The sequence below is a fragment of the Oculina patagonica genome, chromosome 6, assembly GCF_052425735.1.
Source record: "Oculina patagonica isolate OP01 chromosome 6, crgOcupat, whole genome shotgun sequence".
In the NCBI taxonomy this organism is placed as follows: domain Eukaryota; kingdom Metazoa; phylum Cnidaria; class Anthozoa; order Scleractinia; family Oculinidae; genus Oculina; species Oculina patagonica.
The window spans coordinates 27,308,183-27,326,149 of record NC_135763.1 but is presented as its reverse complement, the minus strand read 5'-3'; the positions used below and the strand labels follow the sequence as shown (position 1 = coordinate 27,326,149).

The 17,967-nt window shown below is 37.2% G+C and overlaps 2 protein-coding genes across 2 annotated transcripts; both read right to left on the bottom strand.

The window, feature by feature from the left end:
• Positions 1-1,427: 1,427 nt before the first annotated feature.
• On the bottom strand, positions 1,428-4,815 carry LOC144658297 (C-type lectin domain family 6 member A-like). Its single transcript, XM_078518706.1, has 4 exons — positions 4,681-4,815; positions 3,249-3,502; positions 2,713-2,827; positions 1,428-2,180 (listed from the first exon to the last, which is right to left on the bottom strand). Exons 1-4 carry the CDS (start codon positions 4,796-4,798, stop codon positions 1,768-1,770), a joined length of 900 nt encoding a protein of 299 aa, XP_078374832.1. The 5' UTR covers positions 4,799-4,815; the 3' UTR covers positions 1,428-1,767.
• Positions 4,816-11,281: 6,466 nt separating this feature from the next.
• LOC144657973 (uncharacterized) lies at positions 11,282-17,674 on the bottom strand. Its single transcript, XM_078518305.1, has 6 exons — positions 17,562-17,674; positions 16,199-16,461; positions 15,480-15,594; positions 12,825-12,947; positions 12,265-12,387; positions 11,282-11,667 (listed from the first exon to the last, which is right to left on the bottom strand). The coding sequence occupies exons 1-6, from the start codon at positions 17,632-17,634 to the stop codon at positions 11,282-11,284; spliced, it is 1,083 nt and encodes a 360-aa protein (XP_078374431.1). The 5' UTR covers positions 17,635-17,674.
• Positions 17,675-17,967: the final 293 nt, after the last annotated feature.

Here is a 17,967-nt window from a genome sequence, read left to right as displayed (position 1 = left end):
TACGACACATCCGCGGACTTTCTAAGAATATTCAGGCACTCTGTTTACTTAATCAATTTTGTTGACAATTACGTCACTTCCCAATCCTCATCGAACACTGCTACGCACACTTGTCGAAGCCTTATGTTTATTTTTCGGGGATTTGTACAAGTTCGATTTGCGTCCAGCAGTTGACCGCTTACAGTTCGAGTGTTCGTCAAATCACTGCGAAACAGTAATGAATAATTCTAGTATTAGTTCCTGAAGGTACAGCAAAACGAAACAAAACACGACTGAGACACTTACCCCTAATTCCGGATAAATCAACGACGGACGTAACAAAAGTTCGTCAGTAACTATACGAAACTATGCGAAACTAGGCTGTGCGAAACACTAAACTAAAGCTTTTGAAATATGAATAAATAAATGTCGAGGCGTGCGCCTTGGGGCTGCACGGGGACACGCCACATTACGTAAGTTCAGTTCTCGCCGTTTTCTTTGTTAACACCTTAAAGCCTGCCGTGGTCTTCACTAGCGACGCAAGCACAAGCGCAAGCACAAGCGCAAACACAAGCGCAAGCACAAGCGCAAGCACAAGCGCAAGAATAACAGTTCTTATTTCACCGTGAAAACGATTTGGACTCAAGCAAAAGCTCAAGCGCATTGCAGTTTTATGCTTGTGCTTATGCTTGCGGCAAGCACAAGAACAATGATCAAATTTTTTCCGTTTTGCGTGATTGCGCTTATGCTTGCGCTTGTGCTTGCGTCGCTAGTGAAAACCAGGCTTTAACTTATAATAATTTATATTAATTTACAATAGGGAACTAATTAAGCTGCACGAAATAACCACAAAGTGCTTGAATGACGGGGCAGCCATTCCTACAAAGTTACAACAAACAAACCGTAACGAGTAACCGGCAAAATTTGTCTCGAGAAATCGGGAGTTTGAGAAAGCGGTGTTCCACAGTATTACTAATGGGGTCAGATATGGTTCTTATTTCATCCAATAACTCGCAACACATCAAGTACACAAACACATCCAATCATCTACCTTCAGTAAGTTATTGCTATCACTTAACTGACCGAAGTACAAATATTTATAGTAATATTTTCAGCTTTAAATAATTTGAGGTACAAAAGCTAAATGTTATTAAAAGTAGCATTCTAGATCAAAGAACACAATGGTATCTAATATTGAATTTAATTTCATGATAACAATGGTAGCTCCTGTTGCTTCCCATTATAGAGACGCTCTGTGTCACTATTACGAGAAAACTGAACACAAAAGAACTAGTTTTTAGAGTAAATGTAAGAGAAATCTTATTTAAATATATCAGTTTTAAAATCGCTACCTGAGCATGCCACCAGTTGAGGCAATCAGATGTAAGGCTAATTCAATCTTTCTTTCTTTTTTTTTTTTTCACGGCGGTGATCCTATTTTTATTCCATTCCGGAAAGCCAACAGTTTAACTTGTTTAAAACTCAGGTAAACATGGTTAAATGAGCTGGCTTAAAAAATGTCTTTAAGTTTTCAAGTGCGTCGTCTGTAATTCGTCTTTTCTTTATCACTATTGTTCCCTTAAGTTATAATTTATCGATTTTTCTTTGCCGTTGTTTTACTTTAGTAATTAATTTTGTTGAAGATTCCTTTGCGGTTTCGAAAGTATAATTTGGACATCGTATAAATGGTTTGATAAGTTGTGACATAGCTCAACTCAAACGTTGCTAGTAAAGTTTATTAACTTGAAATTACTGGCAATGAACATAAAAACGGGAGCGTAGTTAACACTACATTTCGCAAATAAACCCTTTCTCTTTTGCTGTAGAGCATGTATCGTCGTGCCACTCTCCGTCATATTCCTGATAGAAAAAATTTCCCTTTCGTATTCCAACACAATCCTGCTCTTTATAATCATTTGGCTGACCAATCATCCAGTTGGTATACCCTGTTAATGGGCTTCCGTCAGACCATTTCCAGTCATTTTCATTTTCAGCATCCGTTAGTCCAATCCAGTAATCATCATTGGCTGCTAGAAACTCTTCAGTAATGAAGGTGTTTTCGTCATCAGATTCGATCTTCACCAGCTGGCCACCTTCAGCGTTGCAGAATGCTTTGGATTTTTTCCAGTCTTTTTCGTCTGTGAAAAGTTTGTAGCATGACCCTTCAAAAGCGATCCATGAAAGTGGACACTGGAACAGAACTTTACCAAAAAGAGATTATTATTATTTATTTATTTATTTATTTATTTATTTATTTATTTATTTATTTATTTATTTATCTATTTAATTATTTTTTTTTATATCATTTGTGAGGAAAGACGGTTATCCACGCCGGGTTCGTGTCATGAACATTTTATTTTTAATTCAAACCAAAATTTATTGGAGTGCGCTTAGGGATTGGAATTGATGCAAGCGGGTATGTGAATATTTGTCTGAAAAAAAAAAGCAAAAAAGCTATTCATTTTAAGTAATTTTACGATAAAAAATCTTTAATGCGGATAAAAGTTTTCGTCCCAAACATCACTTGTCGCGTGATAATCAGCTTCCCCCTAATGGTGCATAAATAAAATAATAGCAAAATAAGCCTGATTTATAATTTTTGTCTTTAACGATAGCGCGTATACAAAAGCGAAGTTATTTCTGCATTCGGGGAGACCTTTTAACCCAAGGTAGCTAAACATAAGAAGTAAGTACTATAAGTAAGAATGAAATAAAACAAGCTCGCTTTCTTACCGACATCACATTCATCCCCATGGTATCCTCGAGGACACACACAACGGTATCCTTTGTCACCAAATCCGACTTGACATGTAGCATTGCTGGTGCATGGGCTGCTCAGGCATGTATCCTGAAATTCGAGCGACATAATTAGGAAGGACACCACACTTTACTTTGCGAAAAAGAAATGCAGCCTATGTTTTATGGAAAAGGTGAAAGCCAGCTGTGGAGCCAAGTGACTCATCAGGTCGGAGCTTATCCCGGTTTATGTAGCATGAAGAGGCTTGCGGTATTTCTACTCCCCCCTGGATCGGATGTTAGTCCATTACAGGGTTACCTCTCGGCATTTAATTCGCCGGTACTTATTTATACACCTCGGTGGAGAGAGGCACTATGAGAGTAAAGCATCTTGCCCAAGAACACAACACAGTGACCCGCCTGCCAGGGCTTGAACCCAGACCGCTCGATCCGGAGTCTGGCGCACTAACCATTAGGCCACCGCGCTTCCCATTATGCTTAGTGGTTCTTTGCTAAAAAAAAAAATCACTTACCAATATTGTACTGTATATAAACCCATCTCTGATCTTTAGATGACTTGAAGACTCTGGTTGGTGGTTACTGTCACTCAGCTCGCACACAAATGTTCCATCTCCCTGCGGGCCGTAGTTGTATGACACACAGTTTGGTTCCATGTAGCAGTTAAGCTGGCAAATGTCCTCACTCGTTACTCGGTCGCTCCGGATGACATGATTCTCAAGAGCCATATTTTCTAGTGGCTGGATGAATTGAATATTTCGACAGTCATCTGAAAAAAAAAAACAAGTATTCAAATATTGTTTTAGCTAAACGTTGCAGCGGGCCCGAAGGGACAAAATATTTAATGGCTCCTAACGCGGCCAGGACAAATTAAAGAAAGCCACGTTATTTCGTACAAGCTTGAGTATACATGTAAGATCAAAGAAAACGTTGCAAGAATAAATGAAACTGCTTAGTTATTGTTAGCCTGCGTTTCAGACGAACTTAACCCAAAATCGGAAGAATTACTTCCGACTGATAAGGGTTAACAACACTTCTGGCGTTTTCTATTTTTTTTTTTTTTTAGTTTTGTTCGTTTCTTTATTTAGATTTTTTGTAGTATACTATATGTTTTCAGTTATGTGAATTGTTTGTATGAATCTATATATTTATTGCAATTACCGAAATTGAATAAAAATCATAAAATGCAAAAGAATAAAAAACATATTTCGTTTAGTCTCTCTGCGAGAAAGCTTTAGCGCCATTTATGTTAAACCGATGAAAGACCGAAAATGACTTTTAGAAATTTAATCCATAACATATTATTCACGGCCCCGAAGTTACGTCCACGATATTTAATTAAAATTGTAAGAAATTCAATAAGACCTACGCAAATATTATACCCGGGTCAATTTTCTGTTATACATTGTAACTCGAAACGTGTGAAGACTTTCAACGCACCCCCTTTTAGGCTTGGATTATAGGGAATCTAAACTTGTTCGTTGATGATCGAATTAAAACTGTGCCGGAAACTTTCTATCGAAACGCTGTAAACAGATCTAGTGGGACTTGAATGACATATCAATGGTCTTATGAGCAATTTCACAAGAGAACCAAAAGGCTAAAATTGCGTTAAAACCCCCTCGTCTTTAGACCTGAAATTTTAATGTTTGCCGTTATCTACCAATTTTCTTACTTTTTACATGTGGTTTATTATAATTCACCACATCCGTTGCATTTCTCTACAACAATTCGGATCATCACCGCAAAATTGAAATAATCTTCCTAAATACAGTGGTTATATTGTTTCAAATGTAGTCAGTGTTTCTCCTATTAATTTCGATTAAAAAAGTCTCTAGATGGAAGGCTTAGATTTTACGGTTAGGTAACGTACGTTTAAGCGATATAGAAGCCAAATGCACCTGACATGATGCACAATAAAAATAACCAGAATATATTTTCGATTACCTCCTTTTGAAAAGGCCATCATATTGATCCACACAGCACACATGGCAATAACCACTATTTGACAAAAATTATTCACGCGATTCCCTTTTCTCGTAAGACAATAAGAATAACTCGACATCTTTTTCTTTGCTAGTCTTAATTTGCATGCTGTGTGTTCTTTTGCGTGATATCTCCCTTACGCTTGCATGAAAATGAATATAATTACAGCACTTTGTAAACAGCATCGTTAAGTGCTTGCTTTGGCAAAACACGCAATATCATGACAAGTAGAAAATGGTGTAAACATTCTCCGATCTTCTCATTGTTAGAACCGTTTCACTGCCAAGGACATTAAGAGAATATTTATTGCTCTAGCAGTAAAAGTATAGCAATAAAAAATGATAATTCACCAATAAAAAATGGCAAAAGCAACAGAAAACGTAAGGGGAAGAAAGAGATAAAATCACGAAAAAAAAAAAGAAACCATGACAACCCGGCTCGCTTTTTGTCAAATTAAATATCTTCAAGAGCTTTCCGACATCAATTTATGACTACACAGCGGGTAGTTCATATATATACCCGTTGTTGTATTATTTGTTGACATTTTGTGTATTTATGAATTGACACTCTTCCCACTTTTTAAACAATAACTCCCAGGTGCTTGTAGCTAAGGAAGGAAATTTTTTAAGCATTTGAACATTTTTAGGCGTTATGGATAGAATAAAAGTTTTCAAATTCCACTGTTATTGTCAAGAATCATAATTCCAACATTAAGAATGAAAAAATGATGAAGGTGTTGAAAACACAATTTCAAGGTATAAATTTTTGTGTAACTCATTTTTATTGCTAATGAGTTGCATATCCTAATCATTGTAACCCATCTTTATTGCTAATAATTTGTATATCCTTGCGATTGGTTTGGTATAAAACAAAAAAAAAAATCAAGGAGAGAGTGTCGTTGATATTTTAGAAATTTCCCCGTGTTAGGCAATGGCGTGCGTGTGTGAATTCAGGTAACTATGAAGTAATATGGAAATTTCAAATAACACAGAGTTACATAATAAACAATACTTGCGTTCAATCCTGGACATAAGTGCTAATTTTGGGGTATGATACATGAAATAAACACTTTTAATGGTTTATATTAAGCCGCGTCTAAATGGGGGTACCTCGATAACACTAAACACTCAGTGTTTTTTTGCTGTGTAACACGAAACAGTTAAATTTTAGGCATTTTAACACTAACAGTAAAACATTCACTATAACAGTAAATTTTTTCCAGAAGAAACAAAAACGGCTCCAAAAAGGCCAATATCATTATTTTTTGGATATCAAGAAGTTTTCGGCCATTTTCTGACGATTTCTGATCATTTCTGAAGATTTCCGAAGACTGCCGAAGATTCCGGAGACTACCGAAGATGCCCGAACACTACCAAATATTTCCGAGGGGAAATCCGAAAATTTTCTGTAAGTTCTTGAGTGATTTTATTACCGCTTTTCAAAGAGCAGATAGGAATTTCCAATGCTAAAAGACTATGGGTTTTTCAAGAAAAACCCTCCAAACACTTAACAGTATTTTCTCCACAAACAGTAAACACTAAAAATTATGGGCAAAAAACACTAAACACTAAACCCCATTCATACCCTCCAAAATGGATGCTTTTTGCGGAAACAGCAGCTCGTTCATACTCGCGATTGTTGATTTTTTTCTGAATTTTTTCCGTCTGTGTGCTGTTCCTTTGAATTATGGCGTTCAAGTATGTTGAGTAATAATTTCTTCGGCAGAATAAGTGGAGATGGTCGTTCCGGGAACGAGTAGTTTGACATTTTGTCGACGAACAGGGGCTTGCATGTTGATTCCACAAGGAAAGAGCCTCGCCATTTGTCGACTTACCAGTGACTTATTGAGCAAGAAGACTCCACTGTTCAAAACGGCGACGGTTAGGAAGACAACAAGGTCATTGAGAGGCGCATGCAAAAAGAAATGGCGACGTAGAGGTCTGTTGAGTAACTCGTTGTATGGACTATTTCGAACTTTTTTTGTTCAAGTGTTTACTAAGTTTTCCAGTCGATAATCAGATAATCTGACAATTGGCGATAATGGATGATAATGAGGTTTATACTTTTTTACTTGCCAGAAAGAAAGGAAAATTGATTTTTTTTTTTTTCATTAATAAGGACTAATAATATTAGTCTTTCATTTCGAAATATGTAAAGCTTGGTTTGGTTAATCGTAATAGATAAATGTATGAAGCAAAAACGTTCACGGTGGTTGAGATTTTGTAGAAACCCCCTTCCCCTAGGTCCCCTGGGGGTATTATCAGTATGAAATCAACCAAGCGACAAACAAAATAAAGCTTAATATGTTATAAAAAATAGTGTTTGCAAACATACTTTCAAGGTTTGTCGCACGTGTACGAAAATCATTCGTTCATTAAGCACCAGGCATTTCTTTTGTTCACACCCCTTCCCTGCCCTCCAAGAACTATAACGTTTTCCAAACTTACCCCCACTCACACATATGACACGCCCTGGCGCCAACAAAGCATTTCTCACTTTTTTTTTTAAACAGCCGTTAACATCTTGTATTTTACCGCTCTGTACATTGACAGGTTATCTGTCCACGTTCCAGTGGTCGTTTATAGAGAATTTTTGACCTGGATGGCCAACCGCGTTTGATTTCCCGCCAGAACTTAACCAAAAGAATGGAGTATTCCTATTCCGAGTAAACCGTATTCCATTCATTCCGTTCAATTTGCTATCGGGAGCAGAATGAACCGAATAGTATTCCATTCATTTCGAAAACGGAAAAGGTCCCAAAAGAACACAGTTATATATCGTCGATTATGAATATCCCTATTCAGGAATAGTTCTAAAAGAATGCGCCCTAACAGGCTCTTAGGGCGGATTCTGTCGAGGGGGGTTCTTTTATCTTTGGGGGGTAATTTGTAGCGCTGGAGGCGCTAATACGAGCGCGGAAGGCGCGAGTTGTTAGGGAGAGGAAATTTTGCAAATTTAGGTTCCCTCAAGTACCATTTCCTGCATTTTGACATCATTATTTTTAGGTGGGATGCATTTTCCTTCGATATTAGCTCTTTGGAAAGTAATTTTCATTCTAAAAAAATTCTGAAATGCTCAGAAATGAGTAGGTGCATTTAGTAAGGTTTTTAAAGCACAAATATTGAAATTACCTGCAGGGTGGATAAGTGGACAAGAAATTGAGAAAATGATGAATTATCTAACATGTTATACAATTATGTATTTAAGAAACAACTACTGAACATGTTCCAAGTCTTAGCAAGTAAAGAATATCTGTTTGTCCCCGGGCTAATTCTATAACTTTCAGAAATGTTGGTTAGGATTATTTTGCAATGCTTACACACTGTCTTAGACGAAGAGCTTTGTCCAGATATCCACAAAACAACAAATGTGCATGGTTGCTTATCCATCCAACTAACGCTAGTTCTGATTGCCGTGGACGCCACGACTAGGATGGAAAGCAAGACGAACATCAATTAACCGATCCAAAAGATTAAAACCTCTCCGATAATCCTGACAAGAAAGGTAGTCGTCCATGCAATCGACCGGTCACAGTCTTTTCTTTGTTTTGTTTAAGTTTTTTCATCTTTTCAACCCCCTAAAAATGCCGACCTTAAAAATATTTAGGGGGTTCGTCCGAACCCCTCGAACCCTCCCACCCTACGGGCCTGCCTAAGATTGAACGAAAACACGAACACTGTTTCAAATTAACAGCAACAATATCAGCATCAGCAACAACAACATCAACAACAACACGCTTTATTACCAATAGAATTAAACTTAGTTAACATATTATAACATTGTGATACAAATTAGATACTATTCTTAGAATAACGTTTGGTGCAACACTTTTCTTTGTTTATTTTTTATCTAATAAAGCTCAAACTTTGCTGCATGGAATACATTTAATTATCAACAATCACGCGGGAAAAGAAACGTTTTGTGACAAACGACATTTTGACGAAATTGGCGAAATTTCAAAATAAAGTTCTCGATTTTTGGAACAAACTGAGGTTTTTCATGATTTTATTATTTCCGGCTTTCAATGTGCCTAATCATGTTCAATTAAAATAAAACTGCCCGTTAGCTTTTTCCTTAATGGTATTTCCCGGACAAAATCGTTAATTCGAAAAACAAAAATCATTACGATTGTTGAAAATCGAAATCCCTTGCCATGCACGTTTGAGCTTTATGCGTCATTCAGAACCAGCGTTATATACGTATGGTCAGCATACCAAGCATGTAATAAGTAGGCCTCAAGAATTATTTTTAAATGCTACAAAAGTTGTTTTACATAATTATTATGCATACTCAGAGAGCATTTCGTCTGCTGTTATTATCTAGCAAATAACTTATTATTTACATTTAAATACTGAATTCGCTTAATCAGATTGTTTCCAATCATTGTCACCATTTCATTTATCATCATCATCATCATCATAGTCATCATCATCATCATCACCAGGGCCGGGTTGTTCAAAGCACGATTAAGCTAATCCAGGATTAACACGAATGTTGATTTTAGCTTTTCAACTTTTCAGTGATATTTTTTGTTTATATTATCCGCCATTTAGTTTTGCAGTCTAATTATCCCAAAATCCACAAAACGTAAGCATCAAAAACGCTTTTATATAAGAGAAAAAGAACCCTAGATTAACTTTTAATCCTGGGTTAGTGTTAATCGGCTTTCGAACAACCCGGCCAGGTGCTTAAGGATAAACTGCGACTACTCGCAGCTGATAAAACAACTGTCCGGTTGCAGAGCACGCTTTAAACAACGAATGCAACATAGGTCGTAGAGCCACGAAATACACCCTTGCTTACTAAAATGGTTAGTCAGTTTTCTAACATCGCGACTTATCTGCAAATTTCGAATCATTTTAAGATGTATTGTTTGATTCTTCACGACGCTAAACTTTACAGTTTAGATTATAGTTACTAAGATTCATTTTAACAATGATCGATTTAAATTTGTCTTGCATCTTTGGGCCAGCATATATATTTCTTGCTGTTCTTAGAAAGCAGAGAATTAATAACTCTTAATTAATTTTTACGGGCCATGAGTTGTTCTGCCACGAGATTAATATTTTTGTTGTAGCGTAAGAAACTCATTTCAATGGGAAGCTCCGCTTTTAGGCTTGCCTAAATCTTTATTAGTTACGTAGTGTATGATATCTTTTTTTATTATAATTTGTATGTTTGTAACCAACTATTCACAAATTTGTGTCTGCGGATCGGAGAATATGCGAAGAAAAACTTAAACCTCAGACGTACAATCAAATTCATAGCCCCACCACCGTAAAAGAGGGGGGGGGGGGGTGGAACTCCTCCCCAGGGTTTTTCATCTATTAACGCACTGAGTAGAAAGCCTTTTCCTTACTCTTCAAGATGACATAATTTTTGTTGGCTGTGACCAACGTCGTGTGACATCTTAAGAGGCGCCATCTTAGATCCGAAAATAACAAAATTTGGTGTAAAATCATTCCAGTATGCTAATGGATGTAAAAATGAACAAATCTTACAATTCTGTTTAAAAAAAAAAACAAAAAAACTGGAAACTGTTGAAATTAACGACTTTTGGCCAGACCTGCCTGTAATTATGATGTTCCCATAGCAACGTCAAATATCATGGACACATGGTTGACATATCAAAATTTCCGCCAGGGATAAATGAACAGCTACTGAAAGTTTCAGCATTGTAGAGTAAATCCTTTTCTTCAAAATTTCGAAAAAAACCTTATGGGGGTGGCACCTTCCCCCCCCCCCCCCCCCCCACCTTGTACGTCCGAGAGTTAACAACACGTCTAATTAAATTTGTCCCAAATGGTTTTAAACCTAGTTAGTATGTATTAAAACAGTAAACAGAGTTGACGGCACTCCCCCGTTTTGATTGGCAACTCGAACTTCAGATATCTTTTGCTATTCGTCTCCAATAAATAGTAAATGATTTTAAAACACCCCTTTTGGATTATATCATCTCACTGTTTTAGTATATACTGAAACAACTTTTCACCTAAATGTTGGTGGCCAGTGGCGGATATTTACCGAGCCGTAAAGCGGGACGTTAATAGTTGCTAAATAGATACGTACTACTTAAAAAAAATGCTTTTCTATACTTTCTTTTGAGAAAAAAATAAAACTATCAAATCAGTACTTAGTAATGTAACTGTCACAATGCAACATTCGCTAAAAGGTAAAAATGATTTCTTTTTACAAGGCTAAAACGCTAAAAGAATATTTTAACAATCGAACGTTATCGACGTGATGTCATCAGGGTATGTTGTCCACAGAGGGGGGGGGGGGGGGGACAAAGTCGGCACACGGAGACATGCGAACTAGACAATGACTTTGTCAAGCTATGTCCTTAGCAACCATTCGATAGCTACTGTGCAAATTCGGTTGCCCGGCACCGCTATGTCCCCTTTTTCAGTCATGTAACAAAGGGAGTTCCCCCCCCCCCCCCTGGTTGTCCAGTAGTCACCTATAACTGAAAGGCAATTAGATTATTTAAAATAACACAGAGAGGATAAAAAGAGAGGATACCATGTCTAGCGTTCGGAGGCAAATTCGTTCTAAGGCTCAGTTACTTTTTGCAAATAAACCCTTTCCATTCCGTGCAGCTCCTGTCGTGCCACTTTGCACCTGTATTTCTTATTCCGCCACAATTTTGATAATGTGCAGTATCGCTTGGCTGGCCAGATTCCCAGTTAACGTATCCTGTCAATAAACTCCCGTCAGACCACTTCCAGACACCTTCAGTCTGAGCATCCGTTAGTCCAATCCAATAATCCCCACCACTGTGTAGAAAATTCTGTCTGAACTCGTTTTCGTCTGCAGATTCAATCATCACCAACTGGGCACCCTCACTTTTGCAATTTGTGTTTGCACCAACCCAATAATTTGTTTGGGTGAACCGAGCATAACATGATCCTTGAAAAGCGATCCACGGGGATTGACATTGCAGAAGGGCTGAAACAGACAAAGTTAATTTACGTTAGTATCCAATAAATCACCTTTGTCAAAGGGCTACCTGTTCCATGAAGAGAATGAGCGTTCTTGTAGGTTCGAGAAGTACGCCGAATTCTGCAGCAGGGTCAGTTTCTTTGGATATCTCGGGACTGTAGTAACGAAAGTTTATGCTAAACTAAACCAGGCCAATATTTCCTGAATGCGAACATCACGATAGTTCAATAACTTGTATTTTCATGACCAATACAAGACATTTGCATTGCAGTCATGCACAAGTTTAACAATGACATGACGTGATATCCCTACGCTGCGAATTTTAGGAGTTTTCAGCTGTATACAAAGGTCATTTGAATATATATTTCGCTCACTGCCGTCCACGGGTAAACAATTAAGGAGCTTAAGCAAACTAGGACGACAAACAAACAAAAAAACAAACAAACAAAAATCCAAGGTACAGAAGCGAAAAGGAATAACCTAGAAAAAAAATCAAATCAAGAAACTTGTTGGTATCAGTGAACACGCCTTTCGGAGGGTGCGAATTATTACCAGTCATTCTTAGAGAGCCATCCCTCATTTGTCAGTAAGCCCCTATCTTACCTTGACATGTTTTACCATCACCAGTAAATCCCGGGTTGCATGTACACTGGAATGATCCCACATCATTACTGCAACCGGCGTCAAGAGAACAGTCGTGTGTATTCAAGGTACATTCGTCAATATCTACATGAAATGATCATTTGATGGAATTTAACAATTACACATGGTAATTATCTGTCTGTCTGCCTGGCTGGCTGTCGATATTTCTGACCGTTTCTCTTGTGCTTGTGCGTTACATTCACTTTAATCAACTTCTAGTCGATAATTAGCTACTCAAGTTTTCCACCTGCCCGCCGAGGGAAACAAGTAACTTCGGCTAAAGCGCCCAACACGAATAACAATACAACAACAACATCTAAAGGTAAGTTTATCCGTTAAGTAGATATTTTCGCTCCACTTGGGTAAGCAGCTGTAGTCGAGCTGAAGGAGGAGGAGGAGGAGGAGGAGAAGACGATTTAAAAAAATCCTGAAGTACATAATAGTAAAGGAATCTATTACAAGTAATCAGCTCCTTGGTATCAAAGAGCCCTTCCTCATTGGTCACAAAGCACCAAACTAACCTTGACATGTTTTACCATCGCCAGTAAATCCAGGGTTGCATGTACACTGGAATGATCCCACAGCATTACTGCAATCAGCGTCAGGAGAACAGTCGTCTGTATTCATGGTACACTCGTCGATATCTACATGTAATGGTGATTTGACGGATTAAAGAACTAAAAATTGTGCTTCTTACTATCTCTGTCTTTCTGTCTGTCTGTCTGTCTGTCTGTCTGTCTGTTTCGTGGCTGGTTGGATTAATTTGCAACTTCAATTATTATTCTCTTTGGTTTTGTTAAGCATTTTTCTAAGTTTTTTTTATTGTTTTCAGTTATGGGGCTCATTAAGTGAAACCCGACAATGCAAAGAAAACGATTATACATATTCTAATAGCAACCTCTTTGATAGTAATATATCGAAAGACCAGACAGAGCCTCATCATATTTGTAAACACGATAAAAAAGAGAATTTTGATCGATTTTTTAACTCTAATCAAGAGAGGATAATGGGACAGACAGGTAGTCTCCTAGTCTAGGCCTTGGGATATGTCAAAGACAGAAAAGTTATATTTAGCAGCGTGCAAAACGGAAGTGTCTGTTTTTTTCTTGGCTTCCGCACACGCCATTTATGATCAAGGCGTGAGAAATGTCATTAACAAGAGCGGAAACGTTTCATTGATGAGAGCGAGTTGTGAAATAAAATTTTCGCAGGAAATATTAGGAATAGGAGATAGATTCTACAATTTTTTTCAAATCCAATGGCTCGCGAAGAATAAAGTCAAAACCATATATATTAAACCTGCATAAACAGGCAGAACAGATAACAGATAACAGACCCCAGTACGCCTAGAGAGACTCTTACATTTCATTCATGCGGTGCCAGACCATACGTGCGAACAGGGGAATAAAAAACCTCCGTTATTTCGAGCTCAAGCGACAAAACGCCCGATCGAATACGGCACAGCGTCTCTTTGAAACAAATATATATATTTTTCGACATTCTCTGACGAATCAGACGAAACCGGAAAAACACAGATACCGGTATGTCATCTGTGATAAGATACATCACACCTTCAAGCAAAGTTAATTAAACAGCCGGGTTCGGCGTCACAAAAGAAATTAAAATTACACTTTCAAAGAAAGTTTCCGACAAAGTCCTTCCAGGGCGAACATTTTGAAAGATTAAAACATATCTTGCAAAATGATATCAGCCAAATCAAACCGCACGGGCAAAATCATTTAGCAAATGAGAGAGGTGTTAATGTCTACAAACTGCAGGAAAGCATGCAGACTTGTGTGACCTCCAGTCTACACTTTTGGAGTGCCATAAACGTCTATTTGACCTAAAACGCTTCCCAATAATAATTATAGTATGCAGAAGGAGAAGGCCTTTTTCGAAAGCCTCCTATCCTATGTTGTCGCATTAAAAAAAGCAAACTGATGATCGCTTAAAGACACGCTTCTCAGAGCGATACTTATAAGACACAGCGGTTAAAAAATCAGGTCGCAAATAGTAATAATAAACAGTAGGAGTCTGTGTAGGCAAGAGAAAATAATATTTTCTCTTGGTGTAGGCCTGTCACGATTTTTATTTAGCATCTACAGAAGACGCTTACTTTGGAAAGCTTCCGATACAATCTATCATTGACATTAATATCGTTGCCGAACTCTAAACGCCTGTAAAATGCCCACTAAAAATGACATGCTGAATGTTAATTAGCCGATAAAACAAATGTCACACTGGCTCGATTTATTGACTTTACTAGAACCGGAACTACGCTTTTGTGGACGTCCGCATATCTAAAAATAACTTTTCTGTCTTTGACATATCCCGGCCAACGCCCTCTAAGTCCCTCTCTGTCCCATTATCCTCTCTTGCTCTAATTTGGTGCTGTTGTTCATGGTGAAAAGGGATACATATCATATATAACGTAAATAACATGAATAAAAAACAGTCTAAAAATTTTAAGGGGAAATAACTGGGGAGCTCTGCTTTTAGGCTTGCCTTAATCTATATATTACTAATAAAAATAATAGATAGATAGATAGATAGATAGATAGATAGATAGATAGATAGATAGATAGATAGATAGATAGATAGATAGATAGATAGATAGATAGATAGATAGATAGATAGATAGATAGATAGATAGATAGATAGATAGATAGATAGATAGATAAACTTTATTAATGTGTGAAGGCCACATAGCCTGGGAAAATCCCATACTAATTTGGGGACACAATGCCCGATTCCCTCTATGGCGCGCGCCTGCAGGGAATCACGGTAGTTATATTCATCGTGGCTTAGTTTCGCGCGACCTCGTGCATGATTTGATGAATACAACTACCATAATTACCTGCAGGCGCACGCTATAGAGAGAATCGGGCATTAATAGGTATTAAAAAATATGTAGAAAGGGAATTTAAAGTACTTAGAGCTATATAAAATATTTATGATAATTACTCAAAAGAGCTGAGTTATCAACACTAATGAACAGGCGTTTGCAGGATATTTGCATCCTAATGTACAGAGTGAGGCACAGACTATGTCCTACCTATATTTGTAATATTTTTAATAATCATAATTCTTCCTTCTTTTTAAGACAGTCAAACTTTTCCACACCAAGTTTCAATACGGTTACATAATAATTATGGTAAAAAAAAGTTATTTCTTACCATGTTCACAGTTTTCACCAGTGAATCCAGAAGTACATAAACAGCGATATCCTTTACTTTTAAATCCAGATTGACATATCGCGTTGTTCTTGCAGGGAGCCTTACCACAAGCATTCTTAAAAACAAGAAAACAGTCAATGACGTACAAGAGCAAACTCTCTTGTTGTTTCGGTTTTATGGTTATTTAGAGGATGTTTTATCTAACGCCGCTATGACGGCCATAAATCTTGTTAAAGAACATTTATAACAACGTAAGTTAACTTTCTGTTTTTAATCTCGATTAAAAGTAATAAATAGTTTAAGGACTTTGGAATCGTCGTTATATTTTAATTGGTCTACTTTGGCCTGTTTCGGAAATAAATGCACGCAACGCCACTGCATACGGGTTTAGATGAGTTGCTTTCATATCCTTACTTTTCTCCCCATATAAAGAAAGAAAAATATATAAAACTATTCTTTAAATATAAATCGACTGCGCATTGTCTCTTTGATTATTTCTGTACTCAAATGTAGATAATTCTGCCAAATTTAAATAATTATTTGAGCAGCAATCGTTTTTCATTTTAAATAATGATTATTAACAAAGTACATATGATGATGATGATGATGATGATGATGATATAGGTGCTTATGTAGCGCATTTACAAAGCTCAATGCGCTTTACAGAATTTTTATGGGATGACACCGGACATCAGCATATCATGGCTAAAACAACTTACATTTGTTCCATGGTATACATAATTTGCTGCTTGCACCAGATCCTTCTCGTGCTCTTTATGAGTTGAATTATTTAAGTCACAGTTGTGTGTTCCTGATATGCTTGGTCTAACTTCAAAATTGATGCTGACACAGTTATGTTCCATGTAACATTGAAATTCACAGATATCCTTGTTCATTACACCGCCTGATGCTATCACGTGGTTCATCAGACGTTCTCCTTCGAACAATAACGAGGACGGAAACTTCATTTCACGACATTGACCTGCAAACAAATAACAAAATGAAAAAAAACTTGGACTAAGGACTCGTGAAATCGGAACAACACTGTGGCCATGTTCGTTCTACTGATCTAAACACTCCAAGTGATGTAGTGTAAACGTCTTGCGGTCAATATTCACTTGTGGTTTCGCACTGTGCGTTGGTTGGTTTTTGTCTTCGTTTTCATTCAGGTTGTGTTGGCTTGGTTTTGCCGGGTGACCTGGGTGTCTGGTTCAGTGGTACTGGCTTGTGTTGTGTTGGCTTCAGTTTGGTTTCGATTTGGCTTCGTTGGATCCAGTTGATGTGTTTGTACTATCTCTGGCAAAATTCCTCGGGTAGTACACTACAATATTCCATTTTGTTTATATTTATTTTGCAGGCGAGGCAACGCGATTGATAAAAACGTTTTATTTTCTCCTTATTTACATGGAAAATCGGCATGCTAAAGGATTAGGAAGTTGTTAAACCTTATTTGCCGTTTAGAGAAGTGTTAACGAATAGGATAAAAATTATATCAATATATTGTGCATTCAGTAATAATAAATAAGCTACAGTTCGCCAAATATATCTTTTAATTAAGGCTATGTCCGCCAGTCCGTTGACATTAGGCAATTCACCTGTTATGGAACATCTAATTTATCAGGTATAAACTCGACAGGAAATGCATATTAGTCATTCACTCGATCTGTACAAGATACGCAACGAGAGCAAGGCGAAACTTACTAGAAGTACGTCTCATAACATTACAATTTACTGCAGTATTCATCGAGCTATCTCAGTAAACACCTTTCTGCAACGCGGTAATTGAAAACAAAGAAGCGAACTAAAGAGTGCCTGAAAATAAAAAAAACTTTATGATAAGTTACGCCAGAAGGCAATCTTATATCAACATTTTTAAAGCCTTTTAGCAAAAACAAAAACTAATATTCAAGGAATTGCCTGTTAAATTGCGCGAAAAAAGTTAACCCACAAACTGCGGCGCCGTTCCAAATAAATAGGAGCTGTTTAAGCTAAATTAACACCTCTATGTTTATTTTGTGAATAGGAATTTAATTCGCTGCAGCGATAAAAGAAGAAAACATCAAAACAGTATAGGAAACTTACCATCCAAACAGGATGAAACAGGATTTAGACGAAAAAGCAGAAATAGCGCACAGAAATGAATTGAAGAAGCCATGTCCTTCAAAGTGGCTACAAAAAATAAGTTCGTGATGCGATCGAACTGACGTGAAACAACTCGAGTCAAGCAGGCCTTACCTTCTATATGATGTAATTAATTTTTCATATCGGGCATTTGTTAGCCAATAGCACGTCTTTTCAACTTCGTCATCGGCATTTCTTTCATGAGGAAGTTCAGGCTTCATTGGTTATTATTATGAAGTAATTAACCACACTTTTTTATATAATATTGCTTAACTTTAAATTTCGTCACGCACCAATGAGAATTAGCCTTTATTTATGTCCAGCAGTTTAGGTTTCGTTTCCACGAAGATTATTCCTTTCGTTCACA

What these genes read in the sequence shown, in the direction of transcription:
- LOC144658297 (XM_078518706.1), bottom strand. Translation starts at nt 4,798, where the DNA reads ATGTCGAGTTATTCTTATTGTCTTACGAGAAAAGGGAATCGCGTGAAT. An exon ending in GATGGCCTTTTCAAAAGGAG is followed by an intron (nt 3,503 to 4,680) that starts GTAATCGAAAAT and finishes TTTTTTTTTCAG; the next exon opens with ATGACTGTCGAAATATTCAA. An exon ending in TTATATACAGTACAATATTG is followed by an intron (nt 2,828 to 3,248) that starts GTAAGTGATTTT and finishes CTCGAATTTCAG; the next exon opens with GATACATGCCTGAGCAGCCC.
- LOC144657973 (XM_078518305.1), bottom strand. Translation starts at nt 17,634, where the DNA reads ATGGCTTCTTCAATTCATTTCTGTGCGCTATTTCTGCTTTTTCGTCTA. An exon ending in TGGTGAAAACTGTGAACATG is followed by an intron (nt 12,948 to 15,479) that starts GTAAGAAATAAC and finishes CATTACATGTAG; the next exon opens with ATATCGACGAGTGTACCATG. An exon ending in TGATGGTAAAACATGTCAAG is followed by an intron (nt 11,668 to 12,264) that starts GTAAGATAGGGG and finishes TGTCTGTTTCAG; the next exon opens with CCCTTCTGCAATGTCAATCC.